This window comes from Bos mutus, chromosome 29 (assembly GCF_027580195.1).
Source record: "Bos mutus isolate GX-2022 chromosome 29, NWIPB_WYAK_1.1, whole genome shotgun sequence".
Classification (NCBI taxonomy): Eukaryota; Metazoa; Chordata; class Mammalia; order Artiodactyla; family Bovidae; genus Bos; species Bos mutus.
The window spans coordinates 23769035-23793206 of NC_091645.1; the positions used below are offsets into that span (position 1 = coordinate 23769035).

Below are 24172 nucleotides of genomic sequence, written 5' to 3' on the forward strand. Positions count from 1 at the left end.
TTCACTATGGAGAGTAGATGGACTTGGGTACAGCAGTGTGACCAAAGGATGCTGCGCTGTGAAGGCTGTCATTGGCATTTGGCTGACCATGAATAGGTTGTAACACAGTGAACACAATTCACACGACTACTTGAGGCATGACTCTATTTTAAACAGTGAGAAAATTTTAAAGAAGCTACACTGTGGTTGCCTTTTATTTATAACAGGATTAGGGAATACAGAACAGGCAACATTTACCTAAACAAACAAAAAGAAAAAGGATATGTATACTTTTTAAACACCTTGGTTTATCAGTCCTAAATTTTCTATTTCAACTATCTTATTTACCCATAGCATTTTGGGGAATTAAGCCAAGAAATAACTAGAAAGAGAAATTAGCACCACGACACGGGACCCTTCTCTTTCTGTTCCATCTTAAGACTGAATTGGCTATAACCATACACCCTTCCCTGAGTGGAAGAATCCAAATAGATCCTTTACACTCAGTGTACCAGGGCACTGAACAGTCCTATAGTCATTAACCATGCTATATTTTTTTTTCTTAAATGAACGCAATTTTAATCAGCTTGTTTTCTTGTTGAAAAACTTTACATATTAAGACTTTATCCACTTAAGAAAATTAATGAACTTTTACTGAGTATCTACTGAATATTTTGTGCCAAGAATAATTATTGATACTATGAAAGTAACAGTGTGACTAAAAAGAGACAGTGTTCTGAATTTAATACTAAACAAGCTATATTTATTTAATTATACAATTGAAATAGATAAATTAAGGAGTCTTTCACCAAAACCAACAGTACTATCACTAACGGCAAAATTACTCAACCTATGCAAATTCGACATAGCAAATTGTCAATAAAACTAGAGATTAACATGGTGAAAAATATAAAATTTAAAACAGCAGGGTTTTAGTCTCATGGACATAGTCACTATAATTACTTAATCTGAACGGAGGAAATCTGAATGAGAAGTTAAACTGTGTGAAACATACATGAATGAATAACCTGGCTGTAAATAAGAAGCTTAGAACTAAGGGCAGGAGGTGGTGGCAAAGCAGAAATGACACTACAACAGGACTTTCTGCCTTTACTAAGTCAATGATTCAAGCCTTCAGTGTAAGAAACTTTACTACATAAAGAGAAGTGATTCCAAACGCATGGCACAGTCAACTGGTAAATATTATGACATCAAGTTGCTTTAATTAAAATGAAGAATGATTAGTTTTGAAGACCCATACTTAAAATCAATTCATTAATTTGAAATACTAACCTCATAAATGAAAAATAATAAAAAGCCACATCGTTAAAGAAAATTAGGTAAGTACCCACCTTAACACTACAGGCGTCTGAAATAAGTGTCTTTGGATCTAAAATATCCACCACAGCCTCCGGAATGACTGCCTTCTTCATGCAGGACATGTTGAAGCCATAGACGTCATCCCAAAAAGCAATTCTATCAGCATGCTTATTCATATCACTTACTGCCACAAGGCTGATAGTGCAAATATCAGGGTAGACTGTAACAAATAAAACACCCAACAATTTAGTGTTATCTGCCTTTATAACAAAATATAATCATTAGGCTAAACAGAAATACCAAATCCAAAGTAGAGATTACTAGCAATTGATTACTAGCAATGGAGGGTAGTAAGATTAAAATAAGGATTTCAATGATGAGCTCCTATTCAAATTATTTTAAAAGGATGACACAATCTTGAAATTATTAATATTAAACATGCTAACTGTAAAGAGGTACTAGATTTTTACCTTATATGTTCTTTTGAAACGTGTAAAGACAAGTCATTTCTAAAGATGTTATGTGACATGTAAAGAAAATTATGGGACAGAATTTTATAGTTGTGCAGGAGACCAGTTCATATTACCCTCTCTTATTTATTATAAAAGGTAAATATTTATGAGCACTAAATATGTGCCAGTAAGTTACTCTAATTTACAGACTGTGGATACATGACCCTACTCAAACTTACATTTATATAATTTTGACAAATAAACTGACAATTATTTGTGATGTAATAAATACTAAGAAAGGGGAAGCATAAGGTACTAAGAGACCTAAAGAAAAAAAAAAAAAAAAAACCCAGCTAACTCAGGTTTGTTTATGGCAGGGAAACAAATTATTACGATGAGAGCTGAAGAACAAGTAAGTTTGGAATGTTTGGGGGGGAGGGGGAAGATATGTTCTAGATAGGGTGGGCAGTGGGCACCTAGGGACATAGTACACTCCAACTTGAGAGGAATAAGTAAGGAATACTAAGCTACAAAGCTAAGTAAAACCAAAAAAAATAAAGCCAGGGCTGAGTAAACCACATTAATAAACTGGACTTTATTCTGAGAATAAGGATAAGCCAGTGAAAAATTTTCTGAGGAAGCACCTGGTCAAATTTTGGTTTCAGAAAAGCCACCTGGAGTGCAATGTGGAGAATAAATGGTAGGAAGCAAGACTTAAAGAGGCACTTGTAATAATTCAGCTGATCTGAAGCAGAGTGACAGCTGTGGGAATGGAAATGAGGAGATACAGTCAAGGTAAGTTTAGGAGGCAGAACTTACAGACTATAAGACAGGCTGGCTAAGAAAGCGAGAAAACAGGAAAGAGGCAAGGACGACACGATTTATACTTAGTGACTCGGCAAACTATGGTACTAACCAGGGAAACAGCAAATAAAATAAGGGCAGATTCAAGAGGAATATGGGAGTTTAATGCTTAGACAAATAGGTAAAAATATCCAAATACCAGCTGACACATAGGCCTGGATCACAAAAGAGGTGATCTGGATTCAATACCAAGAGAGTAAGTGTTAAGAGAGGTAGGGGAATAGTGTGTTCAGAGAGACTCTCTTCTTTTTTTTTAGTTTTGGCTGTTCTGGTCTTCATTGCTGTGTGTAGTTTCGGAGAACAGAGGCTACTCTCTAGTTGTGGTGAGTGGGCTTCTCACGGTGGGGGCCTCTTTTGTTGCACAGCATGAGCTCTAGCTCAGCAGTTGTGGCGCATGGACTTAGTAGCTCCATGGCATGTACGATCTTCTCGGATAAGGGAATGAACCTGTGTCCTTTGCATTGCCAGGGGGATTCTTTACTACTGAGCCACCAGGGAAGCTGAGAGAAACCCTCTTCTAGTAACAAGTAAAAGTCTACAGCACAAAAATTTTAAAACAATACTGATGCTTTTTGGACTAACAATAAAATTAACTTTGTCCTTCAAATGTCAACATTTAGGGAATTTGCGAATTAAAATATAAAGTACACATTACTGTATCAACACACTGAAAGCAAGTACATGTGTGCCACAGAAACAAAAGAAATAATTTCACTATTATTAACTTGGCCTTCAGACTTAAACATCAGAGAAATAACCCTCCTTCCTCCAAACTTTCTCTCCACAGCTGTAGGAATTTTATTATTCAATGACAGCAGTACTAAATTATCTTCTAAATAAAGCCCATGATAAGATCTGTTGACAACAAAGCAACTGCTTCTTCCAAACCTGACATCTGAGATACCCAGAAACAAAAACCTGGTGCTATGATACTGATATGTTTCCCAAGTCTTGTCTAAAGCAGCAAGTGAGTCAGGTGTGACAGCTCCCCCGGGCTGGAGTTGACTGCTGGGTAACCTGGATTACTTCTATTTTCCTCTTCCTCCACTAATGTGGTAAGCCTCTTGACTTGTGTTTAAATTTCTGACTGATATAAATTCTTCAAAGTAAAAGATATGCTACTGCAAACGGTGATTCAGCAAGAGTTATCTGCTATAGGAAAGGTATGCATGTTTAGTTTCTGAACCAGGTCCTTATGATAAGGAACACTGAAGAAGAAATAGAAGCAACTTTAGATATCTGGGTCAGGAAGATCCCCTGGAGAAGGAAATGGCATCCCACTCCAGTATTCTCGCCTGGAGAATGCCATGGACTGAGAAGACCGGTAGGCTATAGTCCATGGGGCTGCAAGAGCTGGACACAACCTAGCAACTAAACCAAAACCAAGTTTTTTATGTACACTTTGTCAGACTTAATATGACCATCACAGAAGCTTTCCAACATTATGTCCTGTAGTTTCACCCTTAAAGAGGAACATAATAGATCAGGGGTCAAAAAACATTTTATATAAAGTGACTGTATTAGGTTTTGTAAGCTATATGGTCTTTACTGAAACTATTAATCTCTGGTGTGCTATGATGTAAAAGCCCCACAGATAATTATAAATACATGAGCATGGCTATTTTCTAATAAAACTTTATCTACAAAAATTAGCAGGACACTAGCTATCAGTTCAGTTCAGTCCCTCACTCATTTCCAACTCTCTGCAAACCCATGGACTGCAGTCCTGCACACCAGGCTTCCCTGTCCATCATCACCAACTCCCGGAGCTTGCTCAAAATCATGTCCATTGAGTCAGTGATGCCATCCAACCGTCTCATTCTCTGTCATCCCCTTCTTCTCCCACCTTCAATCTTTCCCAGCATCAGGGTATTATCAAATGACTCAGTTCTTCACATCAGGTGGCCAAAGTATTGGAGTTTCAGCTTCAGCATCAGTCCTTCCAATGAATATTCAGGACTGATCTCCTTTAGAATGGACTGGTTGGATCTCCTTGCAGTCCAAGGGACTCTCAAGAGTCTTCTCCAACACCACAGTTCAAAAGCATCAATTCTTCGGTGCTCAGCTTTCTTCATAATCCAACTCTCACACCCATACATGACTACTGGAAACACCACAGCTTTGACTAGACGGACCTTTGTTACAGGCAAAGTAATGTCTCTGCTTTTTAACATGCTCTCTAGGTTGGTCATAACTTTTCTTCCAAGGAGCAAGAGTCTTACGGATATTCCTAATACAGATGAGGCAGTGTATAATTCTTCGATTTTAGAATATTATTAAAAATCTAGTGGACTTAAAATACTATCTAGCCTTTTCTAGAAATGTCCAAAATCAGGCACTGAATCAAGTAATATGATGTACTCATTAGTAATAGCATTAAGAAATAAGGATAACTTTCCCACTGTTTTTATAAGGAAAAACTCAGTTACTAAACTAATTAAAAAGCAATTCTGATATTAGAGAAATGCAAATCAAAACTACAATGAGGTATCACCTCACACTAGTCAGAATGACCATCATTAAAGATTCTACAAATGATAAATTCTGGAGTGGATGTGGAGAGAAGGGAACCCTCTTGCTACTGGTGGGAATATAAATTGATACAGTCACTATGGAGAACAGTATGGAGATTCCTTAAACAACTAGGAATAGAACTACCGTATGACACAAAAATCCCACTACTGGGCATATACCCTGAGAAAACCATAACTGAAAAAGATGCAAGTACCCAAATGTTTGTGGCAGCACTTTTTACAACAGCCAGTACATGGAAGCAACCTAGATGTCCATCGACAGATGCATCTTACAGAAATCGTGGTGTGTGTGTGTGTGTGTGTGCGTGTGTGTGTGCGTGTGTGTGTGTGTAATGGAATATTACTCAACTATAAAAAAGAACACATTAGAGTCAATCCTAATGAGGTGGTTGAACCTAGCCTATTATACAGAGTAAAGTAAGTCAGAAAGACATTGTATATTAACACATGCGTATGGAATCTAGAAAGACAGTACTGATGAACCTATCTGCAGGGCAGCAAGGGAGACAGAGACATAGGGAACAGACTTGTGGACGCAGCTGGAGAAAGAGAGGGTGGGACGAATCGAGAGAACAGCATGGAAACATATATATCACCATATGTAAAATAGATAGCAAGTGGGAATTTGCTGTGTGACACAGGAGCTCAACTCAGTGCTCAGGGACAACCCAGAGATGTGGGATGGAGAGGGAGATGGAAGGGGAGTTGAGGAGGGAGGGGATATATGTATATCTGGGGCCGATTCATGTTGATGTATGGCAAAAACCAACACAATACTGTAAAGCCATTATTCTCCAATTTAAAAAAATTGCTCACACAATTAGCAGATTATAGGAAGTAACAATAACATATTTTAACTGTTAAACAATTTAAAAAATATGTTGGTAATAAGAAGAAACAGACTAAAGAGGAATATGATTTAATTTTTTGAAGTTTATTTTTCAAGCTAATTAACGAATATATTTCACAAAGATATAAAAAATCATGGCCTCTGTATGTGTTAGAATTTAGAAATAAGTTTTTATCTTTCAGTTAGTAAGATATATGAATATTCATGAAAGACCTACTATCAGTGCTATAGGTCAATTTGATTCTTTATCCACCTCCTCACAGCTGGCTAACATTTTGGGCCACCTGCCAGAATCCTGACTAACCCTTTACCTTCACATTCTGACACATTTGTCATCTGATTTTTGTCAGATGGAAGCATAATTGAATAATTATTCCCTCTTGTAGGTGAAATTAACAAAGCACTGACTGGACAAAAGCCTTCTCTTAGCAGACCATTTATAAATTCATGGCTTTGACATCTGTGTCCTTCTCGATTCATTGCCCAGAATTCATTTGTCACTAGAACAGCTCACATGGTGAACAGATAAAGATGGGAACTCCTTTATCCCTTAGAAATGCCTCACAAACTTTTGAACACTAAAGGATAAGACTGAGACGCATGAAGAAACTACTCCTAGTAAACACTAGCATCATTGTTTGTATGTAAGTAACCAGAGAAGGAAAAGGTTTATAACAAAAAGGAGATAATAAATAAGTCAATATAGACTGTTCTTTTCACAGTATATGAACCACATAGAGGAAAACTTCAGTGAAATAATAGTCAATGATAAAATGACTATCATACATCAAGGAAAATGTACTACTAGGTAACTACATCATCAAATTATCGCAGAGTTTTAAAACATTAATTTCAATTTATATAATAAGGTTATCTTAAAAATCAACTGTTTATTTGGAAATTGCAACTTTTCTCATCATTAACTTATAATAAATACTGACTGGGTCCACTCTAAAGCTTAGCTAGGCTAAATTGTGGCTGTAATATACACTGAAAAAATTATACTAAAAAAGGTAGAAAATGACAGTACTGCAATATCACTGAACAAAACCAAAATAATAAATGTGGGCAAAATGAATCTGAAGATGAGGAAGTACACAGTGAATTATGGAAATACTGAAGGAAACCTCTAAGCACTATGACACAGACTCAGTGACTGATTATACTGAGATAAGTTATGTAAAAGTACTAGACAAAAGACAGGTGAAAATGCCTAAACTGATTGCAAACTTTTATAATGTATAAACTTAACATGAATCTCATGTTTATCAGCTAAAACTCAGGAGTGGAATTAACTTTTATTGAGCAACTACTTTATGTCAAGCACCTCATTTAGACTTTTGACTGATTCTATAAAGCTAGATTATAATCTTCATTTTTAAGATAAGGAACCTGAAGTTCAAAGGAATAAAGTAACTTTCCAAAATTACTGTTAATCAGCTAACTAGGTAACTAGTCATCTGATGAAGCAGGAATTTAATTCGAGGTCTGACTGCAAAATTTTGTGCTTTCCATTATTCATGATGCCACATTTTGTGCTTTTCAAACAGAGAAAAAGTAAAGAGGAACTCAACTGCCCTAATGAGCCCCTGTTGGAAAAGAATGAGGAAAGAGAAAAGTGTTGAGGAAGATTAGAGATAATAAAAACTTCAGGGCAAAGTGAGGAAAATGGGAATGTTCTGCCTTACCCATTCCATCTGAGTAAAGGAATAAGGTGATAAAGCAAAAAGAGACACTAAAAAGGAGAGCAACCAAGCAGAAATGGGGGAGGAGTCAATACACTCTAGAGTTCAGCTTGCAAGGGAAAGGCATTTGTAAACCTGGAACTCATAACAGAGGCAATTTCTTATTAGCATAGACCAGGATTCCAATGTATGTATCTGCCACTCTGTTCTGCTGCCCTCTTCTGAACTGTGCATGAGATTTCCTGTTATGAGACAGATCTGCTTTCTTTTACAGAAGCTGAAAATGAGAAAAAGTTGCTTTCCCTCCTTTGCAAGTTAGGCACGAGTCCATGACTGAGGCTCCACTAATGATACACACCTAAATCTCTGCCTACTTTTCAGAGGCAGCAATACCTACTACTGTGTATTGTTGCTGTTTACTTGCTAAATCATGTCAGACTCTGCAATCCCATGCACAGTAGCCCTCCAGGCTCCTCTGTCCATGGGATTACCCAGGCAAGAATACTGGAGTGGGATGCCACTTCCTTCTCCAGGGCATCTTTCCGACCCTGGGACCCAACCTGAGTCTCCTGCTAGGCAGGCGGATTCTTTACCACTGAACCACCACGGAAGTCCACTACTGTGTACACCGTAAATAAATTTGAAAAACAGGATGATTCCCCAAGTTTTGGGTCAAAAGTATCTGATGTGGTTTTTGGTTCCAAAGTATCCGGAATTCTAATAAAAGGTCCCAGACATTGTGATGGTCTGTCAAGGTCAGGAAATGACGACTTAGGAAACGGCTGTCTTAAAACTCTGCTTTGCATAAACAAAGTTCTCAACTTGATAATCCTGACAATTTATAAATTAGAGAAGCGGTATACTGAGAAGGACCTCATAAGGAAGTTGAGTTTTGTTCTGACTGTATGAGAGGGGAAGAAAACTTTCATTTTCCTTGTAATGAAAGGCAATGAAAATAACATTCTTTTCCAATACCAGAGAAGATGTCTCCTTTAATGGGCCTCTACATTTCTACGCAACATTATAATTTTACAAAACCGTTACCAGTTCTGAGGATATTTCAAAGAAACAAATTATTTCTTCATGCTCCAACAGTATTAATTAGTCCAATTCTCGAGGATGCGAACTCTGATTACGACTAAAAGTGGAGTCTTCTAGGCTTCTACAGATAAATTTACTATTTTCCCTTTTATAATGAGAAGATATTTCATGGGGGAGATTCTCAGAAACAAACAACTTAAGTATGCCATTCTTAACCAAATTTTCAGATTGTTTACGTATTTTATATACATCAACCTTTTCAGTAGCTATGAAGATGGGCATGATTTTGCTCCTTAGTGCTAAGCCCTATTTTTATGAATAATTATATATTTTGCCCATATTCCCTTTTGTTAGGTATCAATAATGTAACTGTATTTTCCTCTTTGCTTGAGTATCTTTTTTTTGTCCTGACTTTTCTATGTAATTTTGTTTTAAGTGTACCACAGAATCAGGGTTTCTCTTGTGTTCCAACGTAAAAATTTTTTTCTTTTATAAATTAGTTTAGTCCATGTACATTATTGATATGAAAACTTTTCTTGTTCCTATCATGTTACTCTGTATCTACAGTTTTTGTTTTATTGTTTTTTAAGCAGTTCAACTGCACAGTCTTTTTCCTTTTTTCTTAAATATTCTTTTATTTACGAAGTCTGCCTTTTTTGTGCTAATAGCTAACTTTATAATTACAACCTTACAGAATATCTTCTGTTTCTCTTTTTAATAGTATTTACTAATCTCCTATCACGAGTAATGATAAACAGTGTATTTACTTGGTTCTTCCCTTTCCTTTCCACTTCTTAATCACCCAATTATTTTTTAGTTATAGAGAGATACATTGATAATACTAACAAAAATTACAGAAGTGGGCATAAAGTTAGTACATAGCTTTATTTTTCAAAACAGCTAGAAATCATATTATATCATGATTCATTTGACCTGACGGAGGTAATACTGCTTCATTTTTTTTTAAGTCAATTCTACTGAGGTAAAATTTATATGCAGTAAAACTCACTCTCTTTGCCCTTTTCGGTGTATAATCCTATGTGATTTGATAAATACTCCAGTTATACAATCACCACCACAATCAAGACACAGACAGGACTGATGACCACAAGCCTCACCATTCAATTTTAATCAACAGTATCATTTTAACATTACCTTTGTAGTACTAAATGTACTTATAATGCTATGATGTGAGTTGTCATTTTTAAATGACATAAAACAGCCAACCCTTGAACAATGAAATAATGAATTACATAAATTCCTATTAAAGATAAATCTGTGTAGGTATTTTGACACTTTTAGTGTATAAAACATTTATATCTATGCTTCAATCCTAAAATATACACTGGTTTTCAAATTCAGTTCAGTTGCTCAGTCCTGTCCGATTCTTCGCTTAATTTCTTGTAAAAATATGCACTGGTCATGACCTAACATTTTCCTGGTGTTCCTCCTGAGTTTTTGGTTGGTTGAATGTAAAAACACTACGTTTCTGATATACAATTGGTAAACTGATAATAAGCAGAAAGTAGTAAACCCACTTTCAGTAACTTTACAAAACTTAAAAAAAATTATTTTATTTTTAATTATTTTATTTGGCCTCACCACATGGCATGTGGAATCTTAGTTCCCCAACCGAGGACTGAACAAGGGAACAAGGCAGTGAATGCACCGCGTCAGCCTAACCACTGGACTGCCAGGGAATCCCCACCAAGTTTTATTAGTGATAACAGCAGAAAATGAACACCTCTAAAGTACTGTGGATTACTTGGTGACTAGGAGAGTGACTACTTAAGCTATTGGCTGACTATGTTTTATGAAGGCCTTGCCATTATATATAAAGTGAGACACAAATTGAACTAAGATTCCTGTAAAAATAAATTGTGGTCCCTTCATGCTTATATAGTCTTCAATAGTCTGTTTCTCATAATTCAGTTATTCTTTCTTAAATCTTTACACTACTAATAGCTTACTAAATCTTTCATTAAGAAAAACATAAAACTCTTATTTGCAATAAAAGAATGAGCATCTAGATGACCAATGATATTCATCAAAGCATGCTCAAATACACAAAATAGGCTAAACCACTTCATGTTACTCATTTCTGTCTTTTCCTACTTTTTTAATTCTGTTGACAAGTAACATTCAATAGCACCACTGATGCAGTTGAATGCTGACCTCTCTTTAATACACCCCTAGAATATCTGAGTGCTAAAAGCAGCTATATAAAAATATGGAAAGAGATAGATTTATGTGTCTCTACTTTATCCCTCCGATGATGGAAAATAGCTCTGCCACTGTTTCAGCTACAACCTCTTTATTCACATGGCTGTAAGTTCTTAATGAATTTCATCAAGAATTCAATTTAAATGTATTAAACTGCTGTCAGTCCCTCAGTAAGATCAATGAACACCACTCAGGGAGGTATGGAAACAGTTTTCTGAATCTTCCCCTGAAACAACTTCAAGGCAAGAATGAGATTCAATAAAATGCACTTTAGTAAAGAAACAACAAGGAACAGTCAATAGAACATGAATACTAGAGTCTGGCAGATCTGTGTTTAGAAAAACAAGTTCAAGGCTTGGATATTTAAATGTACCATCCAGGACATCTATGTTTCTAAAATCTCAAAGGGCTGTTGTGACGATTATATGTAATACAATAAATAAAGGTAGACTGTATTATTTGGCTGCTAGTAGACAAAAGTAGCGGAGAAGGCAAGGGCACCCCACTCCAGTACTCTTGCCTGGAAAATCCCATGGACGGAGGAGCCTCGTAGGCAGCAGTCCATGGGGTCATACAGAGTCGGACACGACTGAGTGACTTCACTTTCACTTTTCACTTTCATGCATTGGAGAAGGAAATGGCAACCCACTCCAGTGTTCTTGCCTGGAGAATCCCAGGGATCGGGAAGCCTGGTGGTTTGCTGTCTATGGGGTCGCAGAGAGTCGGACACGACTGAAGTGACTTAGCAGCAGCAGACAAAAGTAGATAATATTAGTTTCTAGTCATTAAATATAGTTGTCATAAAAAAAACACTGCAATTATTACAAGATATAGCCAATTATTACAGGGTAAAATATATCTAAAACATTCTAGCCATATTCATGTCACAGATCAGAAACATATCTTGCAATGGTTGCAGAAAATACAGCGATAAAATGAGAGCATTCTGCAAAAGAAAGGCAATCCACTTAAATGCTATTATAAAAAGACCTCAATTGTCCTGGAGAATTTTCTGTGCATTTTCTGTTTTGGCCTTACTGATTTTTACTGCCAAAGTAATTTCATAGAACACGAATGCGCAGGAGGCATACGTACGCTCAAGTGCTTTTATGGTATCAGTTCAAAATGTATCCTCCTTTTCATCTACTTTTATATAGCAGTTTTATCAACTATACTCTGACCACAGAAATGACTTACTAATTCTAAAGCTTTGAGAAAGGGAAGGTCCAGGGAAAGGTGAGTGAAGGGAGACAGATGCTATTCAACTCAGTTTTAATGATTCAATGCAATAAACATGTATTATGATCTATCTATAGTCCAGGAGCTGTAGAGCTCAGTAGAAAGCCAAAGATGAGCAAAACATAATCCTGAGGACACTCTATTTGTATACAGCTGTTTACAGCAGAAAGCCTATAAAACACAAATCTCACCAAGTATGCAGATAATGTGAGTGAAAGTTCACTACAGACATGAAAAGGAAGCCTTCCACATTTATTGGGATCTATTTAAAAATACTGACTGGTATGCGGTGCTTTATAAATTTAACAGAAACCAATATTTAAATGTTCCTGTTAAATCACAGAGAAGACAGGTTTATACATTTAGTGAAGTCATGGAAAATTTGCTACCAAAGTGAATGATTTCCAACCTAGTATGAAACATTCTTTTGGGGAAAAACAACAACTAAATGTCATAAAAACAAACAAATCAAAAGACTCAAGTGTTCACGAGAATAGCATTAACTTGGGAGTCCTGCATATCTTATATTAATACAATGTTCTACTACCAACAGTACACTAAACAAATGTCTTAAAGCTTCCTCTAATGGAAACATCTTTCATCTCTATTGGGAACTTTCTCAGTCATGCATAGTTTATTTGAAATCCAAAGGTTCATTTGGTTCTGCCAGACTAAAATTAGATTACTAAAACTAGAATTTTATACTCACCCGATCCTCCTTTTGCCAAGTATTTGTTCTTTGCATAAAGGACAGAATCTAACATAGACTCAAAGAGAAGAAAATAGCCCTATATAAATAAAAAGGAAAAAGTGGTTTTCAGAAATGTGCAATATCATAAGCAGATAACTTTAAATATCTAGGCTAGTATTTCAGCAAAAAATAATTTTTTGTCTCTACCATATAATAGTCTTCAAAGTTTGAAATTACCTTTTGCAGGAAATTCCCCATGTAATAATTAAATCAAGCCAGGGTACTAAGTGGATCGAGAATGTTTATTACAGTAGAATGTAATGAACCTTCTCTACCTGTGCTTCCACTTCCTAGACTATTGTTTCTTCCCCATTAAAAGCAAAGTTTCACATAGAAATTGCTAATGTATTGTATAACTTCCTGGAATACTGCAGTATGAATCTAGACCAATTGTTCTATTTGCCCCCAGAGAACATTTTTGATTGTCACAACTATTTAGGAGGTAAACATCCTTTACTGATAAACATCTTTTACTGACACAGGATGGCCCCCCAAATAAACAAATGTCTGATCTCAAATGTCTATAGGGTTAAGGCTGAGAAACTGGTCTAGAATATCTTTTCCCAAAGTTATTTTCTGCCCAAAGACATTCTCTTTGAAGAGTTTTTTTTAAAAAAAAGAGGGCAGGGGACTTTTAATCAAAGAGGTGAGGAAGATCAGATGTTCTATTCTCCTCGGAGAGATTTATAATGCACAACAGCACATTAACAAGTTCTGAAAAGTGTTACAGTGAAGAGTATGGCTGAACATATTTTAAATAAGTATTGTCCCCTTTCTGACTAGAGACCTTTCTTTTCCTATGTAACATATATCAACATCTTGCACAACTCTGTTGTCTGAAACACACTGCGTGAAACTTGGCTCCAGTGCACTCCAGATTCTGGAGAACACCGCTGACTCCTTCACCAAAAAAGGATAATCACAGCACAAATGAAAAGATAACCCACCACTTCAGTAAGTCCCCCACATATGAACCAGTTCCATTCTGAGAGCACAGCTGTAAGTCCGATTTGTAAATCCAACAAAGTTAGCCTAAGTAACAAGCTACACAACTGGCTATATAGTACTGTACTGTAACAGGTTTATAATACATTTCATACAAATAAAACATAAAAAACAAAAAATTAAGGAAACATTTTTACTCTTACAGTAAAGCAACTTGAAAAGTACAGTAGTACAGTGTGCTAGCTTGGCACACTTGAATCTTTCAAAGTTCGCTACTTGAAGGTTCGTATGTAGGGGGCTTACTGTATCGGTGTCACATACACAGCACATTCTAGTAGTATGCTACACAGTTTATTATAGAAATGATACAGTAATTATAAGTGAGAGATCAAAGCCAGTTTCTATTAGTCTTTTTCTGGGGCCTATCTCCCAATAGCCCTGAACAGTAGGGAAAGTTAAGTCTTCAGTACAGTGCTTATTAGCACACAGTAAACACTATTATTGCTAAAGGTGAATGAATATGAGTGTTACCCTCACTCAGCATTGTGAAACAAAACTGTTTTCATTCATTTGCTCTGTGCACAAATTAAGTGTCTAATAAAATCAATATACAACACAATGAACAATGTTTCAAAGGTTTCTGCTGCTGCTGCTGCTAAGTCGCTTCAGTCGTATCCGATTCTATGCGACCCCGTAGATGGCAGCCCACCAGGCTCCCCCATCCCTGGGATTCTCCAGGCAAGAACACTGGAGTGGGTTGCCATTTCAAAAGTTTCTATACAACCAGAAAAACCTGTAAAACCAGAATGCGTAATTTTCCCAAGAGATTAACAACAAATTTAAATTTACAGAAAATACAGCTCTCATGTTTGAATCACTTATAACGGAACCTAATTAAATTGCTGCTAGCAACTCTACACTGGCATTTACCTTTTCCCCCCAACTCACTAATTTATTGATAAGAAAATAACTGCCTACAAAACACAGACTTAGCAACAAAACTCTTTTATTAATGTGTTTACTTAGGAAAATTAAGGATTTGGACTTCCCTAGTGGCTCAGACAGTAAAGACCTGCCTGCAATGGAGGAGACCCAGGTTCAATCCCTGGGTCCAGAAGACCCCCTGGAGAGGAAATGGCAACCCACTCCAGTATTCTTGCCTGGGAAATCCCATGGACAGAGGAGCCTGGCAGGCTACAGCCTGTGGGGTCTCAAGGAGTTGGACACAACTGAGTATGCATGTATACATGCATGATAACAAAAGCGACAATAACAACGGTATTCTGTATCATAGTGCTGTTGAGAGATCTAAATATGTTAATAAATGTAAAAGGGTTTACAGCAGTAAATCTTATCAGTTTAACTAAATAAGTACTTAAAATTATATTTGTAAAGGCTACGGAGATTTTTTGAAATTATGTTTAATACATTAGAAGGAAGGTTTACCAGATTCTTCAGAATCATATAGTATTTACTTAGTGAATGGTCCTTTATTCAAATCCTTGAGTCAGAACTAAAATTCCTTTTCTTTTTTTCCCCAGGAGTCACTTTTTCCCAGACTATCCAAGACTACGTATATGAGTGTGCATACAAAAAATAAAAAGACTCTTTTTAAAATCCTTGAAATTTCTTTAAAATTCATAAACAAAATTTTAAACCCAATCAAAATAATCTGATCAGGTTGGCCAAATTAGTGCCAATTCCAACTTCAAGGTTCTCAGAGAGATTTTTTTCCCCTGGGTTAAAAACATCAACTTTTCTTAATCCTCTGAAGTTTGGTATTTATACTTAAAAGAATTTCCTATATGTCTACTTCTATTCAAAATAAAAAATATCAATAAGCCCTTTTCCACATAACCCATAATGATTACCCAGAATCCTGATCAAACAATATTAGAGAGAGCTTCTGAGGTTCTAACTATTTAAACAACATAATTTTCACATCAGAGAAATCAGCACCATCGAGGTTAAGTGACTTATTTTAGGATATGTAGCTGGAAAAATAACTCTGGACAATCTTCAAATCCCATCATAAACACTGGCTTTAAGATTCAATTCCAAATGCTGCTAACCAAACTCAACCTGAGATAGAGGGCAAGCAAACAAAAGAAGGATAATCATCCCTCGAAGCTTGAACATCCTTTCCTAGATGCCATGCCTTTATGTCAAAATTTTTAGAGTGAGCCACCATTATTAGGTAGGAGAATTTCTGAAAGCAAATAATCAAATGTTTTTGTTGATACATGTAAAGGATTTAGCACAGTGCCTGGCACAGAGTTAACACATAAAACCTACTAAAGACTGTATCACACGACTCTATTTTGGCAGAAGTCATATGGGGTCTACTACTATGGGATAGAACTGGGCTACAACGGTAGAAGCAAAAGGTTTTCTTCTTTCCCCATTCCTTCCCCCCCCTCCTTTTTCTCTCTTCATTGGTGTATAATTAAAAACAATACTTTAAATCTATTTCTTTAACTTTTTAAAAATAATTTTATTTTGGTTGTGCTAGATGTTCAATGCTGCACTTTTCCCTAGTTACAGCAAACAGAGTCCACTCTCCAGCTGTGGTACACGGTCTCACTGTGGTGGCTCTGTTACAGAGCACGGGCTCAGGGGCAGGGGGTGTGGGGGGCTTCAGTAGTTTTGGATCCTGGGCTCTAGAGCACAGGCTCAACAGTTGTGGCAAATGGGCCTAATTGCTCTGTGGCATGTGGGATCTTCCCAAAACAGGGATCAAACCTCTCTCCAGCACTGGCAGGCGAACTCCTCACCACTGAACCACCAATAGACCCTATATCTATTTCTGATACCACCTTTCTTCATTTCTGTAGCAAGATATTTGAATGGACATGAACTTGGGCAAACTCCAGGAGATGATGAGGGACAGGGAAGCCTGGCTTGCTGCAGTCCATGGGGTCACAAAGAATCAGATACGACTTGGCAACTGAACAACAAGTAAGATATTTCTAGTGTAAGTATACGACAAGGGCTCTATTCTGTCAGAGTACTTTTCTAAACTTTATGAACTAGCAAATCAGTAGAACAGCATTTCTTCAAAACAACAACGGATTACACATATTCATATTTAGCCTATCTACTAAATATGCCACATTATTATTATTATGGTCTAATTTTGCAGCTAGTGGGCTCTTAGTTCCCCTATCAGGGATCAAACTTAGGCCCTGGCAGTGAAAATGCTGAGTCCTAACCACTGGCGTATGTGCGTGCTCAGTTGGGTCTGGCTCTTTGCAAACCCATGGACTGTTTAGTCCACAAGGCTCCTCAAGACATGAGATTATCCTGGCAAGAATACTGGACTGGGTTGCCACTTCCTCCTCCAGGGGAATCTGCCTGACCCAGAGACTGAACCTGTGTCTCCTGCACTGGCAGGCAGATTCTTTACCACTGAGCCACCTGGGAAGCCCCTCTAACCACTGGACCACCAGGGGAAACTCAAGCCACATTATTTAATACTTGATGAAGACTGACAATTTTACTAGTCATTTATTTCACTTAGTATCTGGATATCTGTTCAACTACTACCTCCTCAAAAAGGATTTTCTTGATTCTCCATATTAAATATCTTCTTTCCCCACCAAACTCCATCTCTTTATTCTGCTTTGTACTCCAACATGGCACTTGAACGAAAACTGGTTATTTTTAAATGCTGTTTTGCTTTCTAAAATTAATTTTCAAATGTTAATAGTGGTAAATATCATCACAGTAATATTAAGTGTCCTTTATGGAATATCTTATTTAATTCATCCCTAAAGCACATGTTATTATTTTCATTCAGCTGACAAGGAAACTAAGGCTTAGAAATGTTAAATAACCTAAAATCATAAGACTTAAAAAAAACAGCTCACAGTTAAAGAAACAGAATGAGTCAGAATTTGAATCCTTGTCTATCTGACTATAGAGGCCAAGTTCTGAGTAACTATTCTCTGTTGCTTCTTGCTGATTTACCTGAGTAAAAGTAAGACTTGGTATTCATATTATGGGACTTCCCAGGTGGCTCAGTGGTAAAGAATCCCCCTGCCAATACAGAAGATGCAGGTTTGATCCCTGGGTCAGGAAGATCCCCTGGAGGAGGAAATGGCAGCAGTGTCCAGTATTCTTGCCTGGAAAATCCCATGGACATAGAAGCTCAGTGGCTACAGTCCATGGAACTGCAAAGAGTCAGACATGACTTATCACACACATTTGTATTATATTATACTACATTTGTAATTAAGGACTCAAGTGTTCTGAAATAAAAAATACCCAGCACATATTAAACAAGATTAGATTTACAACAGGTACCTGATTGATAATATTTCAGAGTGAAAGCTTAGTTGGCAAGTGGCTGTTAGCCAGCATTCACTGTGAAAAATATTACTTTAGAAAATCCATAAATATATGTAGAAACAAAACTTAATTGTGAGATAAATTAAAATGTCTAGTTAAGTATATTAGCAGATGAAAAGATTCATATATGGACTGCTTGCAGTTATTGTCCTTTCTTGCAACTTTCCACTTTGCTAAACTTCATTTTACTATAGGCTCCCTACGTGACAGAATGGGCTTTAATTTCCTGGGAATTGTCCTTGGTTCTGAACCAAGTCATTTATTACTGATATCAGAAGGCTTTGCTCCAAATGCCCTGCTTGTCTGCAGTGTGATTCAGACTGTAATTTCACAGGCTGCTGCCTCACCTGTAGGGGTGCCATCTGGAAGAGAATTATACTCCATACTTTCTCCCATGATGCTCATGGAGCACTCTTCTTCCCAAATTGACATTCATTTTTTAAAATTAAAATTTGCATTTACACTTCAAAAATTAATTACTACTAAAGGAACACACTGGATCAAATCTGGAACTAAAAGAGCCATTAACATTATTCACTGAAATAGGAACCTTATTTTAAAATGCCTGTTCATGTGATACCTTCAGAAGAAGGTGCTTCTCCTGACTCATTTTTTTTTTTCAGTTCAAATAACTCAATTACTGATACACTCTTAGGCAGAACTAACTAGTTAAAAAAGTGAGGCTAGGGGAAAGCAAAAATAAAACAAAAAGCTAGTCTGTAGAAAGTCTAGTGACAAACAGGCAATAATATGGATTTAAAGATAAAAATAAAAGATTATTCCAAAAACTAAACAAGCCTATAAAATCTAATCCCAAATTCTTTTTCATATTCTTTTCCATTACAGATTATTACAAGATACTGAATATAGTTCCTTGTGTTATGGGCTTCCGAGGTAGCTCAGTGGTAAAGAATACTCCTGTCAACGCTGGAGATGCAGGTTCAATCTCTGGGTCAGAAAGACCACTGGAGGAGAAAATGAACCCATTCCAGGATTCTTGCCTGGAAAATCCCATGGCAGAGGAGCCTGGCAGGCTACAGTCTATAGGGCTGCCAAGAGTCTTACGTGACTGGGCGTGTGCGTGCACACACCTTGCGTTATACAGGAGGCCCCTGTGGTGTATCTATTGTATATACAGTAGTGTGTATATGTCAGTCCAAAACTCCCTATTTATCACATTCCCCCTTTCCTCTCTGGTAACCATAAGTTTGTTTTCTATGAGTCACTGCTGTTTTGTAAGTAAGTTCACTTGCCCCATTTCTTTTAGACTGCACATATAAATAATATCATGATTAGCTGTCTTTATCTGACTTACTTCAGTTACTATGATAATCTCTAGGTTCATCCATACTGCTGCAAATAGCATTATTATTTCTTTCTTTTTTATGGCTAATATCCCATTGTGTGTATACACACACACACACAGTTTTTTCTTTTTCCATTTATCTGTCAATGGACATTTAGGTTGCTTCCATGACTTGGCTATTATAAACAGTGCTGCTATAAACACTGGGGTACACGTATCTTTTCAAATTAGAATTTTCTCCAGATTTATTAGCCCAAGAGTGGAATAGCTGGATCGTATGGTAACCCTATTTTTAGTTTCCTAAGGAATTTTCATACTATTCTCCATAGGAGCTGCACCAATTTCATTCCCACCAACAGTGTAGTAGAGTTCCTTTTTCTCCATACCTTCTCCAGTATTTTTATTTGTAAACTTTTTGATAATGGCCATTCTGATCTGTGTGAGGTGTACTTCATTGTGGTTATGATTTTCATTTCTCTAATAATTAATGATACTGAGCATTTTTTCATGTGCCTGCTGGCCACTTGTATGTCTTCTTTGGAGAAAGATATATGTGTATTTCTGAAACAATATTCCCAATCCCCACAGTGATTGAAGAAAATTGTGAATTTTAACTGGATATTCTACTTATAAAAATAATTACTTGCTAGCACTTTTATTAAAGAGAATTATTGACATATTAAGTTACATTTATATAACAGGGTAGTCATACAATATTCATAAGTTATAGATATTTGAGACTACAGGAAAGATGAACTCTATTAACAGTATGATTCAAGGCTTGAAGAACAAGATCACACTCTGTTTCCTGCAAAAATGCATTTTAGGAGCTACTGATCCTCTGAGTTCAACAATATCAGAAGAAAGAAAACAGACCATCTAGTTAGATGCATCAGTAAGCTGGTTGTCACCCTGAGAGTCATTTGCTAAAGCTATTATAAACTGAATAAACTGGGAAACAGGAGATACAACCTATCATCCAGCCAAAGTGAGGAAGAGAAGAGGCAATGACCCTAAGTAACAAAACAGAGACAACCAAATATATCTGCAGAGTAAATATAAACTTAAAATCTCATCTGCTGCCAACCCAGTTGAGAACCGTGGTCAAACATGTATCTCCTCCCCACCCCAACACCATTTCCAATAATTAACTTAAGCTAGTCCTCTTGTTAATTCACCACGCTAATTTACAATGTCCAGGTGACAAGAAAAACTTCAATCATTTAAAAGTAATTCTGCAACACACTTTGTTGGTAAGACTGAAAAAACAGGAATTCTCATACTACTGTTGGCAAGAAAGCAGAATAGTAAGATAAGTGCTAAGAAGAATTTGGTAAAAATTGTTAATACTGCATATGCATTGAGTCTTTGACCCATCAATCCCACCTCCGGGAACATGAAATAAAATGAATAATGTATAAGAATATGCAATACATTATTATTTGTAATAGCAAAAGAATGATAGACATTTTCATGAATGTTAGTTATTTACATTACATTTATCTAGACAATGGAATATTATCCAGCCATAGAAAAGAATGAGGAGTATTTCTCTATAATGATATAGAATGATGGTCAAGATATAATTTTAAATTAAAAAGCACAAAGCATAGAACAATACATAGAGTGTGTTAACTCTGCATAACACAAGGGTAAAAATGTAAATATATACATATCTAATATCTCAAAAATAAGCCAAAAGCTAAAAAGGAAACAAAAATTTATCTATTAACTAATGGGCAGAAGAATGCAATCACTGAACTTTTTTGTAATTAAAACATAAATTTAAACTAAAAAGAGAAAAAAGAAGCAATTCTTCCAAACTGAAGAAAAAGAAAACAAATACATCTGAAGGTACGTCAGGTTGGTTACATAACCAAAGGAAACTAATTACTTCAAATAACTTTGTGTGTGTATGCTCAGTTTTGCCTGACTCTTTATGACTCCACGGATTATACCCCGCCAGGCTCCTCTGTACATGAAATTTCCAGGCAAGAATACCGAAGCAGGTTGCCATTTTCTACTCCAGGGATTGAACCCATGTCTCTTGCACCTCCTGCACTGGCAGGCAGATTCTTTACCACTGCGTCACCTGGAAAGTCCCCCTCAAGTAACTTTAAAACACAGTATTTAGACTATATATTTCTCATGAGATATATATTCTAGGACAAAAGAAAATATAAGGAAATCATAAATGAAGTTATAAAACTTCATTTACAAATTCTTTTACTAGTAAAATTCATGTAAATTTTTTGAAACTATTATACAGATATATGATAGAACAAATAAGCAATTATTATTCTAAGAATCAAGATTTTTCTACAAAGAGATACAGTATAAAATTAAAGAATTAAAAATTCCATAATCTTAAATTGGAAATATCAGTGTAAACTCATGGCTTTTTTAATATTAAAAAAAATAGCTATATCTGTCTACTAAGAATAACATACAACGAACCCAGACTGTGATCTCTAGATACTGTTTCCCAATGAAAGAATCAGGATTCTTTGGTTCCTTCCAAGTTTAGGCAGTATAAAGTGACTGTAAAGAGTGTTATACTATCACAAAGTATAATCTGAAATATAAACATACATTTTTTTCTTCTCATCATTATACCGAGGATAACTAGAAATTGTTAAAGGAATCTAAGAGGTTAATTCAAATGCTTATCATTAGCTAAACATGGGCCAATTCAAAAATCAAAATAATAATTACAATGGTTCAAAACACACCAAATGAGTTCATAATGACACTGCAAAAAAAAAACAAAAACAAAAAAAACCCCTCCAAAAATCTCTTTAGAAAATGCTGCAGAATAATTCATTATTCTAAAAATGTTAGGTAGAAAATATCCAGCATTTATCGCCCTTTCAACTATAAGCTATAGTTCATAACCAAGTACTTGATGAAAGTACTTAGAAACAAATAAAGAAAAAATGATAGAATACCACAATTTTGTAACTTCTAATGAAATAATGAATCTAAGAGATCATTTTCAATGAATTTTAAACTCTTTAAGTCAAACACTGATAGGGAACTTTTTTTTCCTGTTCTGAATTCCAACTAAGATCCTGAGAACAGAAAAAGGGAGGGAAGGAAGGGGAGAGTGTTCCACCATGACAACCCCACTAAAGCCACATGGAACAGAGAGAAATGTTGTGATGGGCAAGTGGTGACTTCTGAGAACTAAATCCATGACTAGTTTGTATGATTCAATTTTAAAAGAACTGAAGAATTAAAACAAACAAATCCAATTAAAAAATGGGCAGAAGATCTGAATAGATATTTTTCCAAATAAGACATACAGATGGCTAACAAGCACATGAAAAGATGTTCAATACTGCTAATTATTAGAGAAATGCAAATCAAAATCACAATGAAATAAATATCACTCACATCTGTTACAATGGCTATCATCAAAAAGTCTACAAATAAAAAATGCTGAAGAGGATGTGAAGAAAAGGGAACCCTTCTACACTGTTGCTGGGAACGTACATTGGTGCAGCCATTATACAAAACAGACTGCAGGCTCCTTAAATTACAAACAGAACTACCATAAGATCCAGCAATTCCACTCCTGGGTGTCTATCCGGAAAAAACAGAAACACTAATTGAACAGGATACATGTACTCCAACGTTCACAGCAGCACCATCTGTAATACTTCAGACATAGATAGTGAAGGACAGGGAAGCCTGGAGTGCTGCAGTCCATGGGGTTGCAAATATCAGACATGACTTAGAGACTCAACAACAATAAGACATAGAAGCAACTCAAGTGCCCAGCACTAGATGACTGGCCTAGGAAGATGTGAAACACACACACACGACTATTACTCAGCCATAAAAAATAACGTAACACTGCCATTTGCAGCAATGTGAACAGACCTAAAGAATTTTATGCTTAGTGAAATGTCAGAGAAAGAAATACTATATAATATCATCTATCTGTGGAACCTAAAAAATAGCACAAATGAATGTACATGTACAACAGAAATAGACTCACAAACTTGTAATCACCAAAGGGGAGAGAAAAAGGAGAAGGGACAAGTTAGGGGTACAGACTAACAGGTACAAATTGTGAAGTGTTAGTCACTCAGTCCAGTCCCACTATTTGTGACCCCATGAACTGCAGCCTGCCAGGCTCCTCTGTCCATGGAGTTCTCCAGGCAAGAATACTGGAGTGGGTAGCCACTTCCTTCTCCAGGGGATCTTCCTGAACCAGGGATCGAACTCAGGTCTCCTGCATTGGCAGGCAAATTCTCTACCGTATGAGCCACCAGATACATATAAGCAACAAGGAAATACTATATAACAGATGAATTATACCCATTATCTTATAGTAACCTGTAATGGAATATAATCTGCAAAAATCATGAATCACCATGCTGAAAGTAACACAATATTGTAAATAACACACATATTTTAAATAGCACAATATTGTACATCAAACTATCCTTCAATTAAAAAAAAAATATCTAGAGAAGAGGCTATAAAAAATGGATGAGTTTAACAGATGGTGAAAAATAACTTCAGAAAAAAACAGGTGGACTGAAAAATTATCCAGAGTGCAGTTCAGAAAACCAAAACATTAGAAAATATGAAAGAGGTGAAGAGGCATGCAAAGTGGAGAAGT

At 36.2% G+C, this 24172-nt stretch overlaps 1 protein-coding gene across 1 annotated transcript in view; it reads right to left on the reverse strand.

Moving 5' to 3' along the window:
- Window positions 1–24172, reverse strand: part of PRMT3 (protein arginine methyltransferase 3) — a 122806-nt gene that overhangs the window by 47762 nt on the left and 50872 nt on the right. The window contains exons 11-12 of the mRNA XM_005891851.2: window positions 12897–12975; window positions 1332–1519 (exon numbers count right to left, since the gene is read on the reverse strand). Coding sequence (XP_005891913.2) covers window positions 1332–1519; window positions 12897–12975 — 267 coding nt within the window. The remainder of the gene's footprint in view (window positions 1–1331; window positions 1520–12896; window positions 12976–24172) is intronic.